Source organism: Rhineura floridana, chromosome 3, assembly GCF_030035675.1.
Source record: "Rhineura floridana isolate rRhiFlo1 chromosome 3, rRhiFlo1.hap2, whole genome shotgun sequence".
Classification (NCBI taxonomy): Eukaryota; Metazoa; Chordata; class Lepidosauria; order Squamata; family Rhineuridae; genus Rhineura; species Rhineura floridana.
The window spans coordinates 69,953,259-69,979,934 of NC_084482.1; the positions used below are offsets into that span (position 1 = coordinate 69,953,259).

General features: G+C 44.8%; 1 protein-coding gene across 2 annotated transcripts in view; it reads right to left on the reverse strand.

Moving 5' to 3' along the window:
• The window catches only part of PMP22 (peripheral myelin protein 22), a 36,829-nt gene extending 24,470 nt beyond the window's left edge, over positions 1-12,359 (reverse strand). The window contains exons 1-3 of one of the 2 annotated variants that reach the window (XM_061616477.1): positions 12,163-12,359; positions 8,951-9,051; positions 7,628-7,727 (exon numbers count right to left, since the gene is read on the reverse strand). In XM_061616477.1, the coding sequence (XP_061472461.1) occupies positions 7,628-7,727; positions 8,951-9,028 (178 nt within the window). In that variant the 5' untranslated portion in view covers positions 9,029-9,051; positions 12,163-12,359. Of the gene's footprint in view, positions 1-7,627; positions 7,728-8,950; positions 9,052-10,719; positions 11,030-12,162 lie in introns of those variants that run through there. The other variant, XM_061616476.1, reaches the window with a different exon arrangement.
• Positions 12,360-26,676: the final 14,317 nt, after the last annotated feature.

The window sequence follows — 26,676 nt, forward strand, 5'->3', positions numbered from 1 at the left end:
AGGTGAAACTGACCTGGGGGAGGGGAGGGGAGGAGACTGAATGGGTGGGCACTGGGCAGAGGGGAAGCCCTTTTCCAAAAGAATAACATTGTGAACAGTATCATTCTTTTTCAGTGTTTCCCCCACCTTTTTATTCTATAGCAGGCACATGTAGTCTCCCACCCAAATTTTAACCAGAGCTGTCCCTGGCCAAATCCACACCAGACCATTATTTCACTTTGGACAGTCACGGCTTTCCCCAAAGAATCCTGGGAAGTGTAGTTAGTGAAGGGTGCTGAGAGTTGCTAGGAGAAGCCCTGGTCCCTTCACAAACCTTCAATCAGAGTGGCTGACTGTTAAACCAGTCTGACCACTAGAGCTCTGTCAGTGGAATAGGAGTCTCCTATCAGCACCCTTCACAAACTACACTTCCCATGATTCTTTGGGGGAAGATATAACTGTCTAAAGTGAAATAAAGGTTTGGTGTGGGTGTGGCCCCTTGATTAGGCAAGCCCAGCAGCTGTGAGTCTGGCTTTTAGAACACTGACAGTTGGTTCTTACTGAGCATGCCTGGCCTTATCATTGAGTTCAATGCTAAATTTCTTAAATTAATTAAAAATCAGCCAGGCATTTTTTAAACTTTTAAACTGCAGAAGATGAAACTCAGAGTATGCAGACAGGTCTGTATAGGATTACAGGTACTCTGTGAACATTGCTGATTTTTAATGAATTTCAACAAATTATGAGACCAATGACAGAAAAATGCCCAACAGGGGTCTGGAATTTTTTCTCTTGTTTTACACTTTGAACTCTCAATTCTCTGACTGTTTTGTGTATCACCATGAAAATTTAAAGGGTTGTTAAGCAAGTTTTTCTGAGTTCAGGACTATAAGTTTTGTAAGGTTTTGTTTTAAAATGAGCTTATGGGAAGCATCAGAATAGCATGGGGTATTTTCAGTTTAATTGTGGAATGCAAAAAATCCATGCTGACTATAGTATAGAGCCACTCTCATGGCTATAACATACAATTGTAATATTTTTAAATACAGTGGATAAAGGGTGGTATTTAATGCTAGTCCTAGTCAGACTATTCAATGTAGATGCACTGACTTAATAGACATGATTAAATTTGGTTCATTCATTTCACCAAGTCCACTCTGAATAGGACTTAACTGAATGCAACTCAAAAATCTGAAAGGCACAGAGAAGCTGACCTGAAACAAAAGCCCTCCCCCCAGCAAATAGATGGAGCCACCAAAAGCCGAAGTGAAGAAGTCAGATTTTTTGCCCAGAGTCTAAAGGCTAATAATGAAGGCACCAGGCAGATCTCCCCTGGGTGGGAGCTCCATAATTGGGGCAAACAACTCAACCACAGAAAGTGCCTCCTCTTCAGGAGCCATCTATCTAACCTCTACTGCTGAGAGAACCCAGAAATCTAATCAGAGAACCCAAGTTCACACAAGGCCTCCACAGGTCAAAACATAGGTGATGTACTCTCATCATCAAAAAGAAGGAAGCAAACAGACATGCTCAACTAGGAATACTGGCATGCTGGCTAATATGAGGAGAAGAACACTGTTTGTACCATAAATTAAATGATATCAGGGAAAGGGAAAGGGACTGCCTCGTGTATGGGCCTGCCTCATGTAGGAAATGAGTGATTAACTTAGAGCTATCCAGATGCTGTTGGACTGCAATTCCCATCATCCCTTACCACTGGCTATGCCAGCTAGAGCTGATGGGCCCTGGAAGGCCCCAGGGGTAAAAGATCTGGCAGAAGACAAAGCGTGACTGATAGGCCAGAGAAGTGGATGGGTGGGGGTCTCAGAGTACAGCTCAGCATAGAGTTCCCTTCTGTTTCAATCCTTCCTTGGCTGCAAAGAATGTACTTATCCCAAACATAAACCAAGTATTTAATGGTGCTTATCCTTTGGTTTAAGAAATGTACTTCTTTTCTGTAAGCATGTGAGATCTAGAACTTGCTTGACTAAAAATTTCCATAGCTAATTACATAGCCTTTCTCAGCTGTGCCAACAGACTCCCCAATTTGCAGGATGCAATTAAGGAGGACATCTTTTATTGGAAACACAAACACAGGCAAATTCTGCCATGCATGAGTGACTCTGAAATGGCTTGCCTATCCTGCACATATAGCTATGCTGAAACTAATGCCACCAAATGCTGATTAGGGATATCACTGTAGCCACATAAATCTGCCACATTGTTACACAGAATATCCAGGCACTTGTATATTGAGTTGACACCACTAGAAGCCAGCAGAGAAGCACAAGACAGCATCATGCACACACACCCATTTTGCAAAGTTTTCTCTTCTGGGAAAGAGACGCCATGGGCCTCACAGTTGTCAGTATATTCTTCAAATTAACATTACAACAGAAACTTTGACATCGTGCACCCACAACAGCTACCACACAAATGACCTATTAGGGGTCTTTTAAACCAATAGCATTACAGACTTCTACCATGAAATACATTGCAGCTATTCAGATTTGCAAGGTTACCCCAACTCCTTCATACACTTACCACAGGGCCCATGCAAAGGGAAAAAAGTGTAACACAGCAAAAGTAGCTCACTGTTTGCCCCATACATGCTTAAATCCACTGGCTATGAAGCCAGGGATTCTAGAGAGACACATGCTGCAGTTGAGAAAATGCTCCCAGAAGTAGGTTTACATCAGAGATGGAATACTTGTGGCCCTCCAGATGGATTACAACTCGCATCATCCTTACTCATGCTCACCGGGGCTGATGGGAATTGGAATCCAACAGTATCTGGAGGGCCAAAGGCTCCCCACTCCTGGTTTACATGGATATACCGTGTGTGTGTGAGTGAGAGAGAGAGAGAGAAATGAATCAAGGTATAGATTTTTTAAAAAAGCAACCAGTCACTGCCCCAAATTATGCAAGGTGAGAATCAAGCGTTGCTATCCCACACCTCAGGTCTCTGACTCATCTAGTATGGCAGGGGTGGGGGATCCAGTGATCAGATGTTGTTGGACTCCAGCTCCCACCAACCCCAGCCAGCATGGCTAGTGGTCAGGGATGATGGGGACTGGAGTCCACAACAACATCTGAAGGCCCACAGGTCCCCATGTGTGTTAGATGGAAACACCAACTGTTTTTTTTTATTTTGTTTTATGTTTTTAATTTTTAATCATTTAGAAATGGAATGCTGTAGTTTCAAAACAGCATACAAGAGGGAAACAATAGGGATACTGCATAAAAATCATTTAAAAGAAAAACAGGAAAACTCACTTAAAATGCCTACTGAAAAGAAGTAGTCTTTGCCAATTTTCAATATTGTGGATTCAGTTTTGTGGAAGACCCTTCCAGTTGAGCTTTGAGAGTTCAATCTCATAGCGACTCAATGTGGAGTTACTCAAACTAGTCCAGTTATGACTGGAGGAGCTCAGGTTTTATATAGCTATGATGGAATAAAGAACATCTGTAATGATTAACTGCTGTCAAAGCCACATGACCTTAACAGACCCAAGTTGCGAAAGGTAATAACATCTATGACATGGATTTGGCGCTTGGTATCATTTCCTTAAGGACGTCCTCAGAGCAGCAGCAAACCACAAGTAGAAAAGTGTCAGATAGTTGCTGTTGAATGCTTAGCTGCTGCTCAATACCTTAACATGGACTTTGTTGGACCCAAGAACAAATTAGAGAGGTCCTTGGAATTCTGACACATTTTATCCATCAGCAACATAGGCAAGTTCCAACAGCCCAATCCTATGCATGCCTACTCAGAGGAGACCACTGAGTTTAATGGTCCTCTCTCCCTCATAAGTGTGTATACTGCAGCCTAAAGCAGTTGTCATCTCATTGCTGCCGAGAAATACAAAAACTTGAGCTGGGTGAAGCATGCCCTGGGTGGAGCATATGAGTGTGGATAGAAGAACATCTCAAGTGAGTGATTCTTTAGCTTGGGTCATAACTCCAACCCTGTTTCTACCTCTCTGCCTTCTTTCATGAGCAAAACTATGTTTTTGCCTACATTGCCTAAATTTAGGGTGCCAACTCTGGAGAATGAGGGGAATGTTTTGCTTTCTCCGTGCCCTGCACAGCTGCAAATCTATAAGTACATAAGAACAGTTTTGCTGAATCAAATCAAATTTCCATCTAGTCCCATAGTCAGCAATCAGATGCTTTTAGAAAATGTATAAGCAGGTCGTGATAAGGACGGCTATCTCCCGTTGTTTGTTCCAAGCACCTAACAATCCTCCTGTGAACTCAGAGGTTCCATTGTTCACTACCACGGCAAATACAAGAGCAAACTCAGGTGGTTGTGTGCCTATCAACTAGGGAGCAAAACAGGACTTCCCAAAAATAACGCAGTTACTCAAGGATTCTTCAGATATTCGTAAGTTTGTAAGATAAAACAAAAACATTTTAAAACTGCAAGGCATTTGATGGCTGACAGTTATTAGCCACAGCAACCTTGAAATTAATAACACATGGGACTGGTCTTAGCTGGTTTTAATTGTCAGAAATATATTTTACTGTAAATTGTATTGTTTGAAGACTTTGATGTTTCCCACTCTGGGCTCCTTTGGGAGGGAGGGACCCCAAACTCTAATAAAATAGCCTGACAGGACCCATGAGATTACAGGAAAACAGAACACTGGGGGGAGTGAGTGAGGAAGAAGTGGATAGGGAAATTAGCCTGCTAAAGCCCCTAATAGCCTATAACTAGAGGGAGGATTAGGTTTGGGGTAATGTGTGCTATGATATAAGGATGTTTCAAAAGGATACCTTTTTCTCTCTCTCTCCAGAAGCTACCCCCATCATATAGCTGTAAAAATACTCAGGTTCAGTGCAGGTGGACTGTGTGAAACCCAAGAACCCTAGCATTATCTGGCACTGCAGGGGAAGGCCTTGGAATTTTTTTGGGGGGGAGCTGTCCTCTTTCCCTACTTCCCCCCCCCAAGGCCTGAACAGCAGTACAGGGCTGCTGTTCCAGGCTGGCTAGACTCCTGAATAGGCGCACTCTTCTTAATGGGTGGGGATACACTGCAGCACTTTGTTGCAGGCCCCACATAATGACTAATAGCCATCAATAAACCTTCCCTCCATAAATTTATCTAATCCAGCCATCTGCACTAAGGCAATGCATGCCAAAAGAGAAATCCAAGTTCAATAAATTCAGTGAATCCATTAAACAGAAAGAAAATTATACTCACTCTGCACCTTCCATAATTTAGAAACCTTTTTCGTGTTCTATCTGTAGGTTTTTCTCCCTAATCCAACCACAAGAACATAGGAAGAACCCTGTTGGATCAGACTAAAGGATAACCTAGTCCAGCATTCTGTTCTCAAGTTGGTCCTCGAGACACCTATGGGAAGCCCAGAGGCAGGACATGAGCACAACAAAAACCTCCTGCTCACGATTCCCAGCAACTGGTATTTAGACATACTGCCTGTCATACTGGAGACAACAGACAGCTGCCATTATTAACTTTACCCTCCATGAATTTGTCTAAGCCCCTTTTAAAACCCATGGAAGTTGGTAACCATCATGACATTTTGTTGAAGCCACGCCCAACACTCAAATTCTTAAGTCTGTCTTCATATGAGCCATCATTTCGTAATTTTAGTTGTGCTTTTTCTGGACACTCTCTAGCTCTATAATATTTTTGAGATGGAATGATGACAACAGAGTGATCCAAACATACACTGAAACTAGGCTGTCATCCTTCTGTCTCGTCAACTGGACTCAAAAGACTTGGGATTCACCACCTGCATTGTATGTTTCTATCGTAAACAGTTTATGCAATCTGCAAACCCAGCTACCTCATTATTCAGTTCAAGTTCCAGACCATTTCTAAATCAAAGGAGATAGCACTGAGCTCAACAGAGATCTGAGTGCACTTGCTCTACACTTCTGTCTGCTGAGACAACTAGCTATTTCTTCATTTTTTAGCTTCCTGTCTTAACTAGTTACTGGCCTCATATCTCATAACTGCCAAATGTTCTTTCCTCAAGAAGAAGAAAATGCAGCAAAACAATCATGATTGCCTCAAGAAAAGCACTGTGTTTCTTCACAGCTTTCACATATAAATATTGAATAATGTCAGTGGTTTAAATTGCCTTGAGTGTAGAAGAGTTACGATCACCAAGTAGAATTCACTGGCATGCCTCTAGCCATTAAGCCACGGAAATATTTTGCTACAAACCAAAGTGAGATGTGTGAACAAGCCGTATGCAGTGATATTTAAAAATACAGATCAACTACTAGTAAAAGAGAGCAGGAATGTTGGATGCTTAGAGATGGAACAAAAAAGAACTTTGTGGCAAGTTAGGAATGCCCCTGGGCTCATATTTCCATCATGATTATCGCTAACACAGGCCCCCGTTTTACCAACTATTAACAATTTCTACAGCTAGTCCAATGTATGTTTTCTCAGAGGTTAGTGTCAGTGTGGTATAGTGGTTAAGGCTGGGAGACCAGAGTTTGAATTCCCACACAGCCAAGAAGCTCACTAGGTGACCTTGGGCCAGTCACTGCCTCTCAGTCTCAGAGGAAGGCAATGGTGAAATCACCTCTGAATACCGTTTACCATGAAAACCCTATTCATAGGGTCACCATAAGTCGGAATTGACTTGAAGGCAGTCCATTTCCATTTTTCCAAACCCCACTGTACACGGTAGGGCTTCCTCCCATGTAAGTATGTATGGGACTACAGCCTTAATGTGCCAAATACAGTGCAGTTCTTATTCATTTATTTTCAAAACACAACCATGATCCAGCCTGCAGAATATGCCTATCCAAAGCCCTGCCCATTACACCATTAGGAATGGAGGTTTTATTGCATTGCTCCTTTTGCGATCAAGACTCAAAAACACCGTGAGTGAGCCTAGGCCATTCCAAAGTTTTTAAAAGGCAACATAGGCTTATGTCCAGTAATGAGTGAGTATGCAGGTAGGTAAGGGGGCAGCCAGAGTACACCATATACCAGATGATAGATCAAGCAGCCATCTCCAGATTAACCATTCATGCATCATAATATTTTGTTCTATCAGCAAGCCAGAAATGGAAAAGCTACAGCTCAGTGGCTAACTATGTGTTTTGCATTCAAAAGGTTCCAGGTTCAACCCCCGGCATCTCTGAAAAGAGCAGAACCCATGAAAACCTAGAGCCATGCTGCCAATCATTGTAGACAATACTGAGCTAGATGGACCAATATACTGACTCAGTATAAGACAGCTTCCTCTGTTCCTATACATTCCCATGATCTTAGAGGACAGCCAGCCTTTTTTTAAAAAAATGTGAAGCATGTAAATTAATGTTGTCATTCAGAAATAGCCAGGCCCACATTCTACAGACCAGGCTGCTAAGCTTGCTGAAAGGTTTGGCAAGCAGTTGGGAAATGTGGGTCCTTGAGCAATATGTGTTAAACAGGGAGCAGAACACTACAAGGCATGCGTGTACACACACACACACACACGGGACAAGGTTGTGGGATTTCAGCTAAACTGCCTTTAAAGCAAACCTCCGGGGAGGGCTAGTTTATTATCAAATCTGTTTCGAAAAAAGTATCATGGGAGGCAAAGTGGAGGAAAGGAAGATTGTGAAAAGCATTGTTTTGAAAGGTAACAAGGCAATGGCAACAAGAATCCTCACCATTTGTGGACGACGTTAAGCAATGAAATGAATTCGAGAACCCTAGGAGGGTGCAATTCTGCCAAAGGTCTGCCGTGTGCCCATTCCCAACGAGCCATTGCTGAAAGAGAAGGACAGAACAGTGAGATGACAGAAAGCCCAGAAGGGGGCAGGGCCACATTGAAACTTAGTACCAAGGGAAACAGTGCCCTAATATCGACCCATGACCTGATGCAGGTGTATAGGCATGTTCAATCTTGCTTAGCACTGAATTCTTTAAGGACTGGAATGAATCAATTAACAGCCAAGAAGCACTTAGAGTTTTCTTAAAAAAAAAAATCTTTGTGTAACGAAGGCTTCTTTCAAAAAAATACACAAATAAATTGAATGGGCGGGGGGGGGGAGAACGCTTTTGCTTTCTTTCATTTTTTGTACTCCATTACAAAAAGAGAGAGAGAGTTCAAAAGAAAAAGACAAATATCTCTCTTTTTAAGCCTTTGCCAAATCTCACAGGGAAAGGGAAATGGCAGATCGTCACTATGAGAACAGATCTTCATGCACTCCTAAGGTATCTGCTAGTGGGATTTTTTATAATACCTTCTCAAACAACATACAAATGAAGCATATCTACAGTGAACTAGCTTCTCACACAACTGATTACATTTGGGCATTGCCAAATCTCTGCCTAAGGCAATAGACTAGCTATTTTATAGATATGGATATGTGGCTGAAGGCTGCATCCAGTAGCATAGAAACTTTCCTCCCCACCCCACTACTGAATATGTAGCAGCTGATTATATGGTTACTTAGTTGAGAGGGAAATGTACTCCGCACATTTTCAGGCACACTCTCTTCCCTAGCATTCCAAACCAGTTCTTGTTTCTCTCCTAGTTTTGCCTTTCGTTTAAGCAATGAGTAAAGACATCTAAAAAGGTATCACACACTTCACAATATTAATGCACTCCAAAAAAATCCTGCTCACTGAAACACAAGTAGCCAGGTATCCAGCATCTTCCAGTGCTAACAATGAAGGTATTTGGACTGCATCTACCACTTCCTTTTTCACGAGAAGCATGCTGATCCATTCCATAAAAGAGCATTGCCTTTGTAAACAAAAACAGCCCAAACGGAACACGCTTCATTTAGTTCAATGGTGTAAGCGTGCATACGGCTGCAGTCTGGAGTTTACTTACTTGGAAGTAAGGTTCTACAGATTCCACTGGAATCCAGGCAGAGATTATCAGCATCACAGATCAAAAACTGCCAGACCCAGGCTCACTCTGCACTTTAGCAGCTTGGGAGGAATATATATTTAAAAAAACAGGGAGAGGTGTTTGTACTTACACTGACGATTGTAGAAACGAAGAGAATGACAAGCACTGAAACATGCAGCACAATGATTCCCAACAACAAAAGGAGCATTTTGGCAAAAGTGTTGGATAGACCTAGAAGGGAAAAAAATTAAAAAAAAACTTTTAAGTAAAGGGAGACCAGCCTTGTGCATAGGGGATGATGAGGCAAGCCTCATTTTTAAATGTGACCAGCAGAGGGTGCCTTCGAGACAGAAAACAGGATCAGTTTAGGAAGGCTAAATAAATCCATTAAAAAAAAACACCCTCCATTATAGGAGATGGCAGCAAAGAATGTGATTTCAAGGCAGAGAGAAAGTTTTCAAGCTTCTTAATTGGGAGATCTAAAAGATGAAAAGCACTGGCCAGTGGGGGGGGAGGGGAGAGAAAAGAAATTAGTCTTGCAGGTCTGAAGAAATCCAACCAATTTGGCAAGTTTGGAAAGTTAAAGGTGAGATTTGAAATAAACCAGACCCAGAGAGACTGGTGCAGTGAATGTGCTCAGCAGAACTCAAATAGAGCTGAAGAAGTTGTAATAAATTATCCAAAATTACCCTTCCACCTCTCCCTAAAATATTATACCTTTTGGATTGTTTCCCTGTCTCAGGGTTGGATTCCACACACACCCCTTTTTGGAAAGCTTAAGGTGACTACTGGCATATGGAAGAAACTCAAATGCCACCACATTCCTCAGAATTTCCATTGGGGGGAGGAAACAGCCAGCAGACAAAACACAAAACAAAACAAAACCACCCACCATTAAATATGTTTTCTGTAGAGGTGCTTAAGAAATAACTTCAACTTAAAAAAAGAAAGGTCTAAAATAAAGTAGGAAAACAGTCACCCGCTTGGAGCAGCCCTTCACTGGCTCAGGGGGTTTAGGAGGCGGGGAATGGAAACCGTTATGCCACAAAGCCACCATTCTCTCTTGAATAATCAACATTTGGAGCCCATTAAACCACCAGCCCCACAGGCTCGCATAACCAGCTCTCAACACCACTTCTAAACAGAATGACAAAACCGTCTGGACAGAAATACAGACACTGGATGGAATTCACAAAAAGGGGTTTTGGGGGGAGGTGGAGGGAGAAATTCCTAGGCTGTCAGCCATGAGATAGATGGAATTTGGAGGGCAGGCTCACAATCAAGTACCGCAGATCCCGAGTCGCTAGAGGCACGGATATTTTAAATTCAGCGGGAAAACAACAAGAAGGATCTTTATAACCAGGTGGAAGAGATCCAGGGAGAAAAGTTTTATTTAAAAAGATAACACTGCCATGCACGCTTCCCCCCTCCCCTTCACACACACTTCGAAATCTGCCAAGCGACTGTTATGAGGAGTGGAATTCTTCCCGGGCGGGGGAAAGTAAGGGGAGGGGGAAAGATCTACGTGCTAAAATGTTTCAACCCGTTTCTAATTATATCAGCCCCAGCTTGGAGTAGCCGACTTTCCTCCGCGGCCTGAAGGCCTGACGGCCGATTCCCCCCCTCCCCGCTAATGCAACAGAGTCCTACAAATTGGGGCTCAGTTGAACCTAGGTCGGTCCCCTGTCACACGCAGCGACTCCCCAGCTGGCTCCGGACCTGCGGAGGGGGGCAGCGAGTGAGAGCTGAGTAAGAAACTGTCGCTGATGTTGTATCCAAAAAGAGAATATGTGGTGACCGTAGGGGCAGGGGAGCCCACTTCGAAGAGATGCCTTAGAGGGCGTTTGGATGGCAATCTCCCCCCCCCCCATGCACCAAGAAGATCTGCGGGCTACTCACGGCTCTGCAACAAGCGCGATCTCTCCCTCGCTACCTCGCTCCTTGTTCTCCCCAAATAATAACGCGAGCCGAAAGAGGGTGCCCGCGTGTCTCCCCGTCCGAAGACTGAGTGAGCCCGATAGGGGGCGGGACCCGAAAAGTTTCGGCTTTAAGCAGGAACAACGCCCCAATTGTGGCAGCGTGCCAAGCGGGGCGTATCTAGCATGCCGGCGTAGACAGGCGGGCAAGGAAAAAAGGCAGGCGGGCTGTGCCCCGTCTATAAATACTTTTCCGGACGAGAGGGAGGGGAGGAGAGTCAGATGAGGTGGGATGATCGCGGCGCTAACGGAGCATCTGCCTCCTCGGATCTTGCGCCGCGAAAAACTCCACCCGGGATAGGCTCCCCCCTCCTCGCCCACCCCCAGCTTCATGGAAAAGCGAGGAGCTTAGCAGACATCGTAGCCCGGCAGTGCAAGCACCGCTCCTCCGGGGGGGACCTCCCCTCCCCTCCAGTCACGGAAAGGTGATGCTTGTTGCTGAAATGCAAGGGAGAGTCGCGACGAGGCGGATGTCCCGATGGTGCCTCCGATCTCCACCCACAGTCGTCCTCGAGTGGCTGCAGACGCAAAACTCTTGATGTCAGTGAATGGGCTCGGGAAGAATCAGCCTCCCGCATGACAACAAACAAGCAGGGATACTGTGGCTCTGGTGTTCCCGAGAAAGAAGTCAAGGGAATGTAGATACTAGACGCGAACGATTCGACGTGATCCATGCTTCCTCAAAGTAAATTTACTGCCTTCTTCTCTAAGCGCCCATTTCCAGTGCTCTTATTGGGGTGGGGTGGGATACGATGCGTGACACACACCCGGTGTTCCGTTGGTCACTCAAAGAAGAGACCTCTAACGTACTCTTGATCCTATTTCTTGGATGGTCCGTGCGATACCCGGTGTCTTTTAAAATCAGCTGTCCCCCTCAGTTGATTGGTGCAAGATACAGTGGCCTCCAACTGGACCAATCCAGCTATCCCCACGCACCCCCAAAAAACGACTTCTGCTTCCCACAGCCGATCACACGAAATCGTTCCTCTTTCGATTTCCTTTATCTATACTTGCCCCTCCCGCAGGAATCCGACCGAAAGAAAGGATCCCAGTCCCTTTACATTCATGTTATTCCCAGGCCTGCACATTTAAGATTGCCCGGCAGACCTCTCCCTTCTATCGCTCCCGCCACCCCACATCTCCTCCCCCCGCGGTAAACGAAGCGGTGGAAATGTAGCATCAGTAGGGTCTTGCGTCAGTGACCATCCAAATTAAGTAAACAGCCGCAGCGTTGCTTGAAGGGGTGCTCTTCATGAAGCTTGGGCACCCTGATCCTCATAAGAGGTAAGGCTGCCCAAATCCTGATCCCTGCTAGATCTGGCCATTAATTATTTATTACTATTTGTTATCCTTAAGGTGGACTTACCAAGGCCAAAGAGCTTGCGCTTTCCTTTAGTGGTATTCCCTAGAAACCGAGAGCCAAGCGGATTAAACTCCAGTTGCTGGGTCCCACTCCCAATCAGAAGCAAAACTGTCTCCAAACTCCTCCTGTGGCTGCGGGTGGGGTGAGCCCTCGCTGATTCCAAACGTTTTACTGCCACCGCAGGTCTCGTGCTTGTCCAGTTTATTCAGTCCCTGTTCCGACGCCCAGATATGTCATGGTGGCCTGAGAGAGAACACCCTTTACTATTTAAAGGGGCAGTGCCTCTATCTTTATCCCCCTGCAGAGAACACAACGAGCACGCAGGGCCTATTTAGGGTGAGTCAAGCTTCCTCCGCGAGGGAGTGGCTGCTCGAATAAAGCCACGTCGAAAGGCTTTATTGAAAAGTCCCGCAGGCAGTCGAAGCAATAAATACTTCCTATCAGTCATATCTTTGACAGCTGTCGTTCAAAGACCGAAGCAGTGGGCAGGAGTATATATATTCTGTGACTCAGAGCTTCATATGATGGAAGAGAAGGGCTTTTCCTCTCCCCCGTGTAATACCGTAAATGACTTCACTTAACAGATTTTTCAAGATTGATTTAGCTCACCTGCCTGAAAGCAAGGGAGCCACAGTTTTTCGGGATCCTCCGCCTGTTGCCTTTTGACCACACCGGGCTGCTCCTCTAAGCCGCAATGCAAACATCCCTGAAGATTGGCTGATGATGTCTTTGAGGAACGTAGCACAGATGTGTATTCCCTGCTTATTCATCTTCCCATCTGTAAGGTTAGGTACACAAGTGACACTTATAGCAAAACAAGAGGGAAAGGTAAAAGTCACAATCTGCACAGATTCTCATGAAGATTCTCCCCCTCCTCCAAAAGAACCACCAAATTCCAGTTTATGTTCATCTCTATGGGCCACACTGTGAAAAATCACGGATCTACCACTGCTGTGGCACAAAAACACGGATCCTCTTGAATCCTCTGAATTTGATTTGATGGTTGAACTGAAAGATGCTGTTTAAAAGCCATCAAGTTCAGAGGATAGAGCTTTCAGAAATTCTTTCTTCTTTTTAATAGTATCTGAACCAGTATAAACCACTTTACTGACAGTATCACATTATTCACATTATTCATCTTCACAACAATTTTGTAAAGTAGGCTTCTTTCATTGTGTGTGTGTGGGGGTAGGGGTTGCAGACCCAGGGTTGATATTTGGATAGCCAAAGTTTCCCAAGGAGTCCATGCTAGGATCTGAACCCAGTTCCCTGTCTACTGTTCTTTCTATTGGTGCCCAGTTTAAAATTTAATTTCTATATATTCCTTTTAGATAGCTTATTAACTTCAGAAAATGAAACCTGGTTTGGCTCACTATCTGCATCTTTTACATGTAGCATGCAAGGGAGATTTCTTTTGCCAAATTTACTTTCTATCCAGCAGTCCCTTCTCGCACAGTGTACTTATTTAGGTGGAAGTGAGTTCCATTGTACTTACTCATGAGCAAACATCCGCAGGGTTTCATGTCATATACTCAGGGTAAGGCCCCATGCAATGAGTGACACTAGGAAAATAGATGGGGTTGGATTTTGCCCCTTACCCCAGAGCCCTAATTATTTTTGCGAATGGGAGCCCTCTATTGTGTACTCTTGTGTTCTCTCTGATCCTGTATTTCAGTTCACAGTTTGTTAGGCTCTTGGCTTAACTAAAGCACTAGAGACTAATGAGAAGATATCAAAGTGCCAGGGCAAATTTAGCAAACACAGTGTTGCTTAAGTATTCATTATTATAAACCAGAATTATCTTTGGGTGTGCATTTGACTTGAGTGTGCATCAAAGGAGAAGCAGTTTCTGATTTGATTAGTGAATCCAAAAAGCCCAAAAAAGTTCATCTGCACTGTTACCAGCAATCTTCTTTAATAAGAAGCTGAATCTTTCCCCAACACACAAGCATGTACACTCTAACACATGCACACACATTCTCTTTCTTTCACTTCAAGTATTCCACTTCAAGTGCTCTAAGAACTCAAGCACTCTTATTTTCTGATGATGTGCAGATAAAGTTTGTTTTGAAGACTGATTAGACACTTTGTGCCTTATACACAATACCCACTTTCTTGGATTTAATGTTGTCCACAGTAGTTGCTTTCTAACTAGTAGGTGAGTAGTTTCAACTGTAAGTCCAGTCAGCTTCTGAACATGGCGTTGGGTAAGATGGACCATTCTGCTCTTTGCCTTGGGCAGTTGAATGTCTTGGGCCTGCCCTGCAGTCTTCCAAGCCTCCTCTGCCATTCTTCTCACTCACCTGAATTCCTTGCGGCTTGTTCTAACAGGGGAGTGCTTAAATAGGATGATGTGGGGAGCCTGTGGCTCTCCAGCTGCTGTTAGACTCTAACTCCCATCGACCCGCATCCAGCATGGCCAATGGTCAGGGATGATGGAAGTCACAGTAGTGGTTGGCCAGGTGGGGCAGTGCTGCTTAACTGTCACCGCTATTGCTGGTAGTGTCCTGGTGAGAGGCAAGGCAGTAGCAAGGTTGACACAGTGAAAACACATCAGCTTCAGCATTGGATTATTATTATTGATTTATTAAATTTCTATCCCGCCTTTCCTCCCAGAAGGAGCCCAGGGTGGCAAACAAGGGACAGAACTCTAAAACCATCCTTAAAACATCTTAAAAACAAAACGTCTTTAAAAATATCTTAAAACTAATTACAGTACAATTGCAGACTGCGATATCAAGCTAAAAGGCTTGTTGAAAGAGGTAGGTGTCAGTAGGTGCCAAAAAAAACCAACAACAGACAGCCCCTGCCTAATGAGTATGAGGGAAGGGAATTCCAAATGGTAGATGCCACGACACTAAAGGTCTGCTTCCTATGTTGTGTGGAACAGACCTCCTGATAGGATGGCATCTGCAGAAGGCCAGCTAGTGATATCCTGGCCCAGTGAGCAGTTGTGCCACTGCATTTTGCACCAGCTGCAGCTTCCAGACTAACCTCAAGGGCAGTCCCACATAGAGTGCATTACAGTAATCCAATCTGGAGGTTACCAGTGAATAGACCACAGTGGTCCAGCTACCCTGGTCCAGAAACAGCTTCTGCTGTCTTACCAGCCAAAACTGATAAAAGGCACTCCTAGCCACTGAAGTCACCTGGGCTTCTAGTGAAAAAGATGGATCCTGGAGCACCCCCAGACTATGCACCAGCTTTTTCAGTGGGAGTATGACCCCATCCAAAGCAGGCAATTGACCAAATATCTGGACTCTGGAATCATCTATCCACAGTACTTCCATCTTACTAGGATTCAGACTCAGTTTACTGGCCCTCATCCAGCCCACCACTGAGTCCAGACACTGGTCCAGGGCTTGCATGGCCTCTCCCAATCCAGATGTTACAGAGAAATAGAGCTGGGTATCATCAGCATTCTGCTGACACCTTGCCCAAAATCTCCTGATGACTGCTTCCAAGGGCTTCATATAATATTAAACAGCATTAGGGACAAGGTGGTACCCTGTAGCATCCCACAGCAGAAATGCCAGGGGGCCAAAAAACAATCACTAAATGCTATTTTCTGAAACCAACCCTGAAGATAGGATCATAACCACTGTAAAACAGTGCCTCCAATACCCATCTCACCAAGTCAGCTCAAAATGATGCCATGGTCAATGGTATCAAAAGCCGCTCAGAAATGAAGTAAGAATAATAGGGTCGCACTCCCCTTCTCTTTCTCCCAATAAAGGTTATTCATCAGGGCGACCAAAGCCGATCCAGTTCCATAACCGGGCCTGAACCCAGATTGGAATGGGTCAAGGTAATCTGTTTCATCCAAGAGTACTTGCAATTGCTGCACATCAACCCTGTCAACCACCTTCCCTAAAAAGGGGCTATTTACGATTGGGCGGTAGTTATCACAAACCAATGGGTCCAGGGTGGGCTTTTTTAGGAGCGGTTGGATCACCGCCTCTCAGGGTGTCTGGGACCACTCCCTCCTGCAAAGGCGCATTGACCATACCCTGGATCCACTCAGTCATACCCCCTTGGCAAGCTTTAATAAGCTAAGAAGGGCAAGGATGGAGAGAACATGTTGCTGGCTGCATCGTCACAAGCCCCTTGTCCATGTCATCAGGCCGCATCAACTGAAACTGATCCTAAGAAGTTGTGGCAGACGTTACACTGGACATCTCACTGAGGACAACAATAGACATGGATGGGGCATCAAGATTGCTAGAGAGGTGAGCAACTGTACCCTCAAAGTGCCTTGCAAACTGTGCACTTGCACCACGCTAGCCTTGCTACTGCCTTGCCCTTCACCTTCCTGGCACACCACAGCAGCAGCGGTGATGGGAGGCCAGGTAAGCAGCACTACACTGCCAATCTACTACTGGTGGAAACTGCAGCCCATGGTCCCCACCCTTGGCTTAAATATAAGACCGCTCTGAGGATATCCTTGGATACCCAGATATTAGGTGATGATACTGACTGAAACGGTTCAAATAAAGAAGACAAGACTGAACATCTAGAAATAGAATTCAGTCTCAGTTTTTAAACTGGCATACTACAATCCAGCCACACCACGAGTAATGTTTGCAATCTCGGTAACAGACATATCACAGAGGGCTAGATGCATCTCTGTGTTAGAGCAAAAAATAACTTGAATCACGAGACAGTTTACCTCCCCAACCTGTTCTAAAAGCCAGCCTTTGGTAGATGTGATGAAAGAAGGGGAAGGACCAGAGCTCAGTGGTGGAGCACATGACAAAGATCCCAGGTTCTATCCCCAGCATGCCCACATAGGGCTGGGAAATGCCCCTGCCTGAAACCCTGGAGAGCTGCTGCCTGTCAGTGTTAACAATACTAAACAAGATTGACCCATGGTCTAACTTGGTATAAGGCAGTTTCCTATGTTCCCAGGAGGGCAGGAATCTTTTTTAAATGGCTCCCAGCCTTTAAAAATGATGTGTGTTGCAACAAGTTGGCTTTGGTGCACATTGAGCGTTGCTAGCATTTGGATTCCTTCACATCCCACTTCATCCACTTCTGACCCCCCATGAAAAAGAGGGAGCTGATTCAGTGAGGCAGAGCGGGAAAGCATCAGAGTAATCATCTTTCAACAGCCTCAGATTCAGTTTCACATGTTACATTTGGTCATGTATTTTTCTTTCCCCTCCATTCACACAAATTGTCTGCTTACATGAGCTATTTAACCTTTGAGCTGATAGCTCACAGCTGCAGCAATTTCTGTAGCCAAGATGAGGAAGACTGGCTTCATCATGAGTGAAACTGAAGTCTTTGCCCCAGGGAGCTAATTTTGGGCATTATTTAAAGAGCAAATTTGGGGGCAAAATATGCCATTCTCATCTACCCAAAACCCTGAGATTAGCCTTGATCCAGGCTAAAGTTAACCTTGGATTAAGGAAGCTCCAAAATGGACTACATATTATTCTTGGCTGTATTCAATAAGGTGCTAGCTCATATATTACCAGTGCAATCCTAGGCACATTTATGCATTGAATACTCACTGTATTCCACGGGGCTTACTCCCTGGTAAGTGTGTTTAACAGTACAGTCTATGTTGCTGAAGTTTTGTTATGATGAAGCATCACATTTTGACCTTTGAATCTGAATGAATATTTGGTCTTCAGACAAATTAAAATACCAATAATAAATGTCCTGATTGTGAAGCATTTGGATCCTGCTTTTAGGAATTGCACTTTTATGCTGCAAAGAGAGGCTGCATCTTGTCCTTTATCCGGTCAGAAACCAGCCAGGGTGAGTTCCTTTTCTTCCACTGATGCAAAATGTGATTTTTAAAGTTAGAAAATATGCAAAACCCAAACACAATGTCAGGGTAGCCTGGGGCTAAGGAAGAGTCTTCTGGCACAGTCTTATAGGTTAGGAAATGAGCAGGAGATGCATACATGAGATCCCATCCTGTCAGTAGCCTGCCTCAGAAAGGGTTCTCTCTCTTGAAAGAAAAGTGATCCAAGCAGACTGGGGCCCCTGGACATATTTATTGAGCATGTGGTTTCCATTATAGCTCCAGGGATTTTAATACTGTGCTGCTTCCAAATATTTTTAATCATGTGAACAAGCCACAGGGATAGCTATTCTGCTTGCTTTTAGCAGAGAGAATGCATTAGGAGCATGGTTATTCAGCTGTTACACAGGCAACAGTGATATGCCTACATATCTTAGTACAAAGAAGAACCAATTTCTCTAGAATATGTATGCGCTTTTATAGGTTTTTGTTTTGCTTCGGCATGACATGGTTTTCACTGTGTGCACACGACAGCAGTGGCATCAAAACGCCAGCCCATGATCTCTCTCTCTCTTTCCCATTTTGGGTGCTTCCAGATGGGAATTTATTGTAGAATTGGTGTTGCTCACACACAGATTTTTCACAGCATCCACACATCATCAGCATCAAAATGCCAGCCTGTACTTTTTCTTTCCATTTAATCCAGATTTTCCCTTAATGTGGAAAATTTGATAAGTAAAAATAACCTGTTATATATTCACAGTTGTGGCTGGTTCCAAACCTGGTTAGCCGTTTTTGCCTTTTGGTGGGCAGTGGTGACATTTTGGGGGTGGCACATACAAATTTTAAACAACTTGGTACGGAGGAACTCTCTCCACCTGGTACATGTGAGGGATTACCTCAGAGACTGTAACTGGAGTACATATATTGAGCTTTAAAAAAAAATACAATGCAGAGGTCTTATGCAAAAATTCTATCATGCTCGTACAAACCTTATAGCCCTGTTTACATGGGGCCCTGGATCCACATTTTAAATGCTTCTTTTTGCAGCGGGATTGATTTGGACGGTTCATATACGTCTGTCCTCGCTGCAGATTTTTTCTTTTTTTTGGTGTTCACATGCGCTCGCATTAACTGCATTTGGTTTTTTTCTTGCCGTGCCCCCCTATTTAAAATGTTAATTGAAGGGGCGGTGTTTCCCTGTCTCCTGCAGGTAAAGTCTGCAGACACTGTGGGGTGCTATTCTCCTCTTTTCTGCTCTTAGTTTAGTGTCATCCAGGCAAAAAAACCATTGCACCATTGCAGGCTTCTCCCTCCACCCTCATTCCATGGCTGCTTGGGTGTCCTACTTTGAAAAAACCAAACAGCAAACAGCAAAAAAAACCAACCGCAAACAAAAAGAGGGGGCCTTTAGCTGCACCCCTCCCTGCTGGTCACCTGGCCATGCTTGGGGGTCCCTCTGTGACTTACGGGGATTGGGAGTTTCAGCGCCATGGAAGAAGAAACATGCTGTCAGGGAAAAAGCTCATCAAGTAGAAAAAGGGGATTAAAAAAAACCAAGCGCAAACAAAAAGAGGGGGCCTTTAGCTGCACCCCTCCCTGTGGTCGCCTGGGCATGCTTGGGGGTCCCTCTGTGACTTTTGGGGGGCTGGGAGTTTCAGCGCCATGGAAGAAGAAACATGCTGTCAGGGAAAAAGCTCATCAAGTAGAAACGGGATAAAAAAAACCCAAATGCAAACGAAAAGAGGGGGCATTTAACACACTCCTCCCTGCTGGTCACCTGGGCATGCTTGGGGGACCCTCTGCGACTTATGGGGGTTTCAGCGCCATGGAAGAAGAAACATGCTGTCAAGGAAAAAGCTCATCAAGTAGAAAAAGGGGATTAAAAAAACCCAACTGCAAACAAAAAGAGGAGGCATTTAGCTGCACTCCTCCCTGCAGGGGCATCACCAGCAGGGTGCGGGGGGTGCGGGTCGCACCCGGGTGACACCATGGAGGGGGGTGACACCCAGAGCCACCCCGCCCCTAGGCACCAGGAAGAAGCGAGGCAGGCGGACGCCGCGGAGGCCGGCAAGAAGAGCCGCCCCTGCGCGCGGGGTTTGCGGTCTCTCTTCCCAAGGCATCTCCCGTTTTGCTCTGCAGCAGGAGGCTGCGGCTGCGGGCAGGTGCAAGCGAGAGCTTTGCCGAAGCACTGCCTCTTCTTCGCCTGGCCCCCTCATGGGCAGCCTCGCTTGCAGGGACGGAGGAAGAGGCCCCGGCCCCCTTGCAGAAGCCGCCGCCGCCGAGGAGCGCCTTTTGACGAAGGGGGTCTATGGAGCACGCCATTCCCTGTTGCTCAGCTGCGGTAGTCCAGGTGGGGCTTCCATTCGCCTCCCCGCACCCGAGGACCCACATGCGGGGGGGGGGCTTAGGCAATTTCCTGAGTGAGGGCGCCTCCTTTTTCTCCCCTCCGTGGGCAAAATCTGACCAGTGGTGGGTAAGAGCTCCACCCCGCATGCCTCAAAGTCATTGAAGGGTAGTGGGGCGGCTTTCACCAGGGCTTGCTTTCTTTAAACCTGGGAGAAATGACTAATGGGTAGAGTGCCTAGGGTTAGGAAGGAAGGAAATGTTGTCAAGTGGATTTCCAAGTTTACTTGTTTTCTTTGAAGTACAACTGACAGTGTATCTCAGTGCACGTCTACTCAGAAGTAAGTCCCATTGAGTTCAGTGGGACTTACTCCCAGGTAAATGCGTGCAGGACTGCAGCCAGGTAAGAAGGCTAATCCCACCCCAAATATGGGGACTGTTGGAACTACAATTGTGTGTGTGTGTTGCAGAGCAGAACTGTTGTGTTGTTCTGAAAAAAGGCATTCTTAAATATTTTGCTCTGGCTCATGCATTAAATCTTGTCTATTTAAAAAGACTTCTCATATTCCTTAGGAATATGAGAACGTCCATAGCTCTTTTCCTCTCCTCTCTAATCCTTCATTTCCCATTGCTGACGTTTTTAGGGTACCTAAGCATTGAAAATAAGCCCCTGTTATTTTTTTTCTTTAATTGCATCTTTCCTAAAGCTGCTTGCATACTTTTGCATTATAATTTTTTAAAAGGCGATAGGTCTCTTCCCCCCTTTTGCTGCAGTTAAAAAACAACACATTTTGACTTCTCTTCCCCCCTCCTCAATTTTTCCCCACAGAAGGTAGTCTCCCCCCCCCGCCGAACTGCAAGTTGCTTTATAAAGTATTACGCATCCCTTTTAATTGAAATGCACAGTACGCAACCAGCAACTCCATTAGTAGAATTCATTTGAATAGATGGCACTAAACACGCAAGATGGGGGGGGGAGGTTGAGAGAGCAAGACAGCTGGTAGGTAAGGTTTGACTGGCACATGTGTACATGCACACGCACACCAGCATAATGTCCTGTTCAGAGTCGGATCCAAGAGGCTGAGACGTTGGTGCAAGTAAATCTTGTTTTATTAGAGTAATGGATACATTAAAATTAAAAGCAGTGCACTTCATAGAATTCCTACAATAACTCACTAGAAATTCCCTAACTACACTTGCTCTGCAACGTAAAAGAGAGTTGACGCATCACCCCCCTCCAAACTCAGCAGACTTATATAGGGGAAGTCTTGGAGCACAATCTCTCATTCCTTCGTACTCCCGCCCTCTGACCTGTTCGCTTTTTCCGCCGTGGAGAGCGAGGTGAGGGGGGGGGCGAATTTCCAGGGGCTCATCTGACAAAACAGGGTCCTTATCAAAAGGCAGGGAAGTAGAAGGCTGGCAAGCATCAGACTAAGTTACGGTGGGACAAAGCTCCTCCTTCCCTTGTCAATGTTTGCAAGCTTGGAGAACGCAGTTTAACAAGGCACAACTTCAAGGCAGAGGAGTTGAAGCAGTGGGAACCTTACTGGGACTGGGATCTTGGCAGATGCCTAGTGATTTGATAGCTGATGTCAGCCCCCTGACTTGTACCCTTCTTTCAATTTCCCCCGTCAGTGGTGTATTAGAGCAGTAATGTGTGGAAGCATAGCTACAATGTTTTTAATAGACATTCAGGTGTTCTGTTTTTTCTGTTAGCTATATGTTAGAAAAGTTGCACACTTGTCCTTCGATCTGTTCATAAACAATTCAAAATGAGCATGACTATCATGAGAAATGGCAGGGTGTGTTCAAGATGGTACGTTGACATGGTTCAATTTTGTATCCACTCTTCCTTCCTCGAGGGACGTTTGTGATTCACACGTAGGTGTGGGTTGCCCCTATTTTATCTTCATAATATCCCTTGTTGTCTCATAACATCCATTCTTTTCTTGCTATGTCCCCAAAAGGTTTGCAGCTGGATGTGACTGCTCCTGAACATGTGGCTGCTGAAGATCCAAGGGGAACTTTCGGCAAGTTGTCTTTTTTTGGGGGGGATGGTATGAACTGGGCATGATAGTGACTTGTGCAATGCAAGACAATTTATGCATGCTCAGATTTATGCCATGGATCAAGGCATGCCATCATTTCACATGACTCCTCTAACATATAATCTTGCACACTCGGCAGACCCGGCAGTGCACAACCCCACAGCTACCCTGTCACCAGCAGCTCGTCTGGCAGAACTGAGATGAAAGAAGCCAAAAGGAGCACATTCAGAGACACTCCAAATGTCAATATTGGAAAAGGTAACAGAGTACTCTTGTAGGAAAGAGCGAGAGGCAGCAGCTGAGAAAGAGGCATTCCTGTCACTAATGACAGTAAATAATGAACTGTTTCATGAGAGCCTAGCCACAATGAGTGCACGTGCAGAAAAAAACATGAGAGAACCATGTACCTAGAAACAATGACTGGCATAGTCCCTGCTGTTAATTGCATTGTGTCCAACCTTGAATCATTAACTCCCTCTTTTCTGGAGCAAAACAGTAGCGCTGCAAGCATTGCCAGTGTAAGTGGAAGGGTGGGGAAGAAAAGAAAAAACAGCAGAAGTGTGCCACTACAGCAGCTTTCACAACCGTCATCCAGCTATAATACCAAACAAAGTAGGAAAACAAACAGACCTTAATTTGCCATAGGACAGGAAAAAAAGGCAGACTCCCAAATGGAACCGTTATGATTTGTACACTTCTTCACAGGCCTTCATCACTGGCACCAGTGACTCTGATGATGACACAGTAATATACAAGTTTTTTTCCGTAGTTTTACACATTTGGGAACCACCAAGTCCCATAGCTGAATTAAATCCACTGCAAAGTTCAGAATTATGTGATTCTGAGTTAAGCACTCCCTTAATACTGCCACTTACTGACACTCCACACTTTTCAAGCAGTGCAAGATGTGTTCAAAAGTCACAACAGTAGAGCCCCTAGGGTTTGTTTTCTCCATGGTAAACTGCAGAAGAAATCACATTGCGTTGCTTGCAATGTTGCTATATGGGAATAGTTGCACGGAAACCAAATGTATGCCATGGAGGGATGCCGGCATGTGCTGAAGAAGTGTTGTGTTGTTTACTGCTAATTTAATTTGGAACTGAACCGTGATGAAAGTATAGAAGTAGCCTTCCTTTTCCAAATGATTATGCATGAATTCTTAACCATCACTTAATAGTAGGTAGGTAGGTAGATACTTTATTGCAGAGTTAGCCATAGGCCATGTGCAAGATACAAACAAGAATAAAATACAAGGTAAAAAGATATATAAAATTTACAGAGCGTGACTTAAAGAATCATATGGAGCTTGGCTGGGCGTTTGTCATTCCGGCAAAGGACTCTCTCAGTTTGAAAGCTGCAACTGCAAAATTTGCTGCCGCAATGGTTACAAAGTTGGAATCATCGGATAGAAGCGCATATATCATTTCTCTGTCAGAACTAGGACTTAAGAGATTTAAAATGGGAGAAAGAAATTTCTGTCTAGGGTCATCGAAAAGTGGACAGTAAAGAAAGTAGTGAACGATCCCTTCAATGTCCTTACAGCCATATATACATTGGCGCTGGATTACTGGAATACCCCGAAACCGTCCCTCAAGATAGGCCGTAGGCATGGTTTGAAAACGGAGAGCCGTAAAGGCTCTTCTAATGAGGGGTCTATCTATGGCTACTAAATAATTTGACATATAATGGTTGAGTTTAATAATAGGATACCATCTAGAAAAGGCGGCCGACTCAATGGATGCTCGATCCTGAGCTGCATCATGGTTAAAGATCCAGTTACGTAGAGTGGTGTTACTTAGCTCCACTAGCTTAACAGGGGAGAGGTCGTATTTGGAAAAAATGGACATCCACTCTGTGGCAGCTCCAACGGACTGCATTTGCTCTTGCCAACACTGCTTGGCCAGAGAGGCACCGTCCATGTCATTAAGACGGAGCCAAAATCTTAGCAAAGCAAGATCTATGCGTGCTTGTATTGAAGGTAGACCCAATTCTGCTCTAAGGTGGGCTGCCGGGGTCCCCTGGGGGAGGCCCAGCAATTGTCTCAAAAAAAAGATGGCAGATCCGGCCTTCATACAGTTCCTACAAACTTTTGACATTATCTTTATTCAGGAAACGTGGATTATATCTGACGAGCCTACTGGGATTAGGGGGTATAAATCTTGGCAAAAACTCGCCACTAAATCTGCACCCAAAGGACGAGGCTGTGGCGGCTTGGCAATTTTGGTTGCCAAGCACCTCACTGATCAAGTGAGTGAGCTTAAAATAGAGGCCCCGGCTTGTTCTCTTGCCTTGGGGTTGAAGCTTCCTGGTGTTCCGCCTATTATTTGCATCAATACCTATATCCCCCCCGTCCAACTCTTTTCAGCCAGTCTCTCCTTGGAGGGCGCTGGAATCCTTCCTGGAAACACTCCAACTCAGATATCCAACCTATGAGTTTCTCCTTGGGGGCGATTTTAACGCTAGGCTGGGCTCAAGCTTTCCCAAGGGACATGTAAATCTTAATGAATCACTGGAGGGTTTCCCTCTCCTATTTAGATCAGCAAAGGACCACATAGTCAATAAATATGGAGTAGCCCTTAGCCAACTATTACAAAAATTTCAGCTGTTTTGCCTTAATGGATCTCCATTAGATCTCTCCAAAGGCAATTTCACATATCTTGCAAGGTCAGGGGCCGGCTTAGTAGACTATTTTCTGGGTTCTCATACTTTGATTAACAGGGTTAAGCAACTGGAAGTGTTACCAAGACCAGAAAGCGATCACCTGCCCCTAAAATTATCTCTTAAGGTCCCAAAAACTGGTACATCGCTTCCTAAAAAGATTTCCCGTCATGAGCCTTTGATTGGTCTTAAACGCCGTAAATGGTCACAAGACATAGGGATAAGGGCCCACAGCATCCTCCAATTAAGCCCCCTCCCCTTGTTACGTCAGACGGCAATATCAGATCTCCAGAACAACATTAACATATATGAAGATATCATAACTGAACTTAGACCACAGATAATAGCCCTAACGATACTTCCAGCCTCCTTTCACCCCAGAACCTGGTTCGACAAAGAATGCAGGTTTTTCAAGAAACACCTTATCAAGCTAATCAAATTATTCCACGCCAATAATAATCCTGGTATTTTTTTATCAATTAATAACACAGAGAAGGGCTTATAAAACCCTACTCAAAAATAAAAAAACAAGCTTTTTACCAGGCAAATTGGTTAGCCCTAGAAAAAGCGGCCCGTGATAAAAATGAGCCGGAATTCTGGAAACTTTTGCAGGGTAATTTTGACCCAACGCCTCTCACATATTCTTCTCCAATTGCCCAAGAGATTTGGGTGGCTCATTTTAGTTCAATCTTCGGTAGTCCACTCCCTCCAAGTCCCATGGAGATAACAAATGAGCTGACCGGCCTTCCGCCTTGGCCACCAATCACTTCTGACGAAGTTAGAGAGCTTATCTCCTCCCTGAAAGCAGGGAAAGCCCCCGGGGAGGATATGATACCTCCAGATTTCTTAATTCAAGATTCATCTTGGTGGGCTCCTCTACTTGCTGCCCTATTTACTTATATAAACACCACAGGCAGAATTCCACAAGGCTGGCGAACTAGCATTGTAGTTCCTATTTTTAAAAAAGGAGATCCCACCATACCTTCAAACTACCGCCCTATATCCTTACTCGACATTTCATGGAAGCTGTATAGTCGTCTGCTCCTCAATAAGCTTAAAGACTGGGACCAGTCCAACCATATAATACATGAAGAACAGGCAGGCTTTAGACCAAATAAAAACACAATCGATCAGGTTTTCACACTATACCACCTCATGAAGAAAACACGATCTAAAGCAAACCCTTCTTTATATCTAGCCTTTGTTGACTTCAGCGCGGCCTTTGACTCGGTGGATAGGGGGCTCCTATGGAAAAAACTGGCCAATTCAAATATAGATAAAAGATTGCACTGGCTGATTAGGGCTCTCCACCAAGCCAACGTAGCCCAGGTACGCCAAAATATCACGGGCTCCTTGTCAACAAAAGTCCCAGTCCTAAGGGGGGTTAAACAAGGCTGTCTACTGGCTCCTTTTCTTTCCCCCCCCTTCTATTGGTGACAAAAAGATCAATGTCCTCCTGTATGCGGACGACACGCATGATTTGCAAATTGAAAGAGTATTGTGATGCCCAAAATCTTACTATCAACCAGTCTAAATCAAAAGTTATGATCTGTGGGAAATTTATGAAAGTTAAAAATAGATGGCCTTTAAATGGAGCCACTCTTGAACAAGTTCCCACCTTTAAATATCTGGGTGTACACTTATCCAACAGATTATCATGGACTTTACAAATCAAGGCAGCGGCGCTAGTCGGGTCCCGAGCTCTAGGCT